This window comes from Corvus kubaryi, unplaced genomic scaffold (genome assembly GCF_017639235.1).
Source record: "Corvus kubaryi isolate FWS band 111438036 unplaced genomic scaffold, C.kubaryi_AGA036_p1.0 123, whole genome shotgun sequence".
NCBI classification, from domain to species: Eukaryota; Metazoa; Chordata; class Aves; order Passeriformes; family Corvidae; genus Corvus; species Corvus kubaryi.
Window position 1 is genome coordinate 956,571 of NW_024580658.1, and position 1,940 is coordinate 958,510.

A 1,940-nucleotide genomic window follows, 5' to 3' on the forward strand; every position below is an offset into this window, starting at 1 on the left:
GGACTCCTGGTTTGATATATGCGTGTTGCAGGATCCCCACTGCAACAGGGGGGAGCGATCCCAAAAGGATCCCGACCCCAAAATGATGCCAACCCACAGCTCTGCTGTTCGCCAGCCGCTGCTGCCCTCCCGGGGAGCTGGGGCTGAGCCAGGCTCGGGCACGTCCAGGAACGCAGGGAACATTCGCTGCCCTTGGCTGCGCGCCTCGCCTGGCTGATAACGGCGAAGGGAAGGGAATGTTCCTTGGATCCCTGCACGCTCCCAGTGCCAGGTGCCCCTCCCTGGAACAGCCCCACGTGCATCCCGTGCAGCATCCCCCGCAGCTGGCAGCGCGCAGGGCACAGCGGGACGTGCCCAGCGACCCCCGAGGTGCCCAGCATCCCCCGCCGGCTGGGGACAGCGGGGACAGTGTGTCCTTCCCGGTGCTTCGCTAAGGATGTTTCACATCCCCACGGGCGAGCCCGCAGGAAATTCCCACTTCCCCGGTGCTTGGAAAGCCCCTCCACCCTCTCCTCCTCCTTCTCCTCCAGTCCCAGGTGCCTCCTTGGGGCCTCCCGGGCTCTGTCCCCAGCGCCGGTGGCTTTGCGCAGGAGAACCCCCACGCTGGGGCCTGGCCCTTCCTGAGCCCGCGGCCCCGGCGGTGCAAGGCCGAGGGAAATGATGGATTTCCTCCGGGCCGGCCCAGCTCCTCGCACCCCCAGCACCAGCCCCGCCGAGCCTGCGGCACCCCCGAACCTCCCCTCGGCCCAGCTCCCCTCCCAAACTGGGGGGAAGCTGCCGTGACCCCCCAGGGGTCAGTCCCAGGGGTCATTCCTGCCGCTCCGGGCGGGATCCGGACACGCCACAGGCTCAGCCACCCACGGCAGGGCCTCGGGGGCTCCCCGGGTGTCCCAGCCGGACCCCCGGCCACCCTTCCTGCCCACCTCCCCCTCCCCACCCTGATTAGCCCGGACTTTGAGGCTAATTCCCAACACCTGACCAGCTTACGCTCCTGAGTCCATTATCAGCTTAAGGAGCAAAGACATCTGCTTCCCTCTGCTCTCCCAGAGAGCCCGAGGAGCCCCAGCTCTGAGCAGGAGCAGCTTCTCCCCTCGGATGGGTCTCTGAGCATCTCCAGGGTGCAGAGGGGCAGCCCCCCGGCCCCCCCAGGTGAGTGGCTTTGCTGCCTCCAGGTGAATTTTGGGGTCCACCTGGATCGGGAGCCGCTTTTCCCCCCTACTTTTGGCTCCTCACGGAGCTCCCCGGGGCTGGTGGTGTCCCAAGGGATCCATGGGGATGGAGAGGAGCACGGGGCACGCGCGCCATGGCTTCTGTGGAGAAAAGAGTTGGGTTTTCCCAACCTCCACAGCCCCAAAAACTTTCAGGGGTGTGCAAATAGCTGAGCTCGGGAGATGGAGGAGCCATAATCCAGGCTGTAAAGGCACAAGGAGGAAATGAAAAATGAAATGTGTTTAATTCCTTAGAAAAGCTGGGAAGATGCTGCCAAGACCCAGGACACTGACCAGGGACATTGGGGGGGGCTGCAATCCCACTGGGACAAAGCAATAACCCCAATAACGAGCTGTTCCCCTGCAGCTCCAGGGCAAGATGGCTCAGGACATGACAGAGAAGGAGCTGCTGAAGATGGAGCTGGATCAGCTGAAGAAGGAGGTGAAGAACGAGAGGCAGATGGTGAGCTCCTCACTCCACCCGCGGCGTAACCTTCTCACCCGAGGGTGCCTTTCCTTCCTGAAGCGAAGGGAAAGAACCCCGAGCCCTGAAATCAACCTGAAATCAACCCCCAAACCCAGGCAGGAGCACCTGCAGTCCCCCTCTGTCCTCCCAGCCCCACATCCCAGGGTCCAGGGGCTCCAGCCCCACACCTCGAGAGGTGTCTGTGGCACCCCAGGGATACTTTGGGACACCCCGGGGATGCTTTGGGACACCCCAGGGACACTTTG

The 1,940-nt window shown here is 63.8% G+C and overlaps 1 protein-coding gene across 1 annotated transcript in view; it reads left to right on the top strand.

Annotated features, from left to right (window-relative positions):
• Nucleotides 1-1,016: 1,016 nt before the first annotated feature.
• The window catches only part of GNGT2 (G protein subunit gamma transducin 2), a 3,070-nt gene continuing 2,146 nt past the window's right edge, over nt 1,017-1,940 (top strand). The window contains exons 1-2 of the mRNA XM_042017630.1: nt 1,017-1,149; nt 1,576-1,671. Of these exons, the coding sequence (XP_041873564.1) occupies nt 1,588-1,671 (84 nt within the window). The 5' untranslated portion in view covers nt 1,017-1,149; nt 1,576-1,587. The remainder of the gene's footprint in view (nt 1,150-1,575; nt 1,672-1,940) is intronic.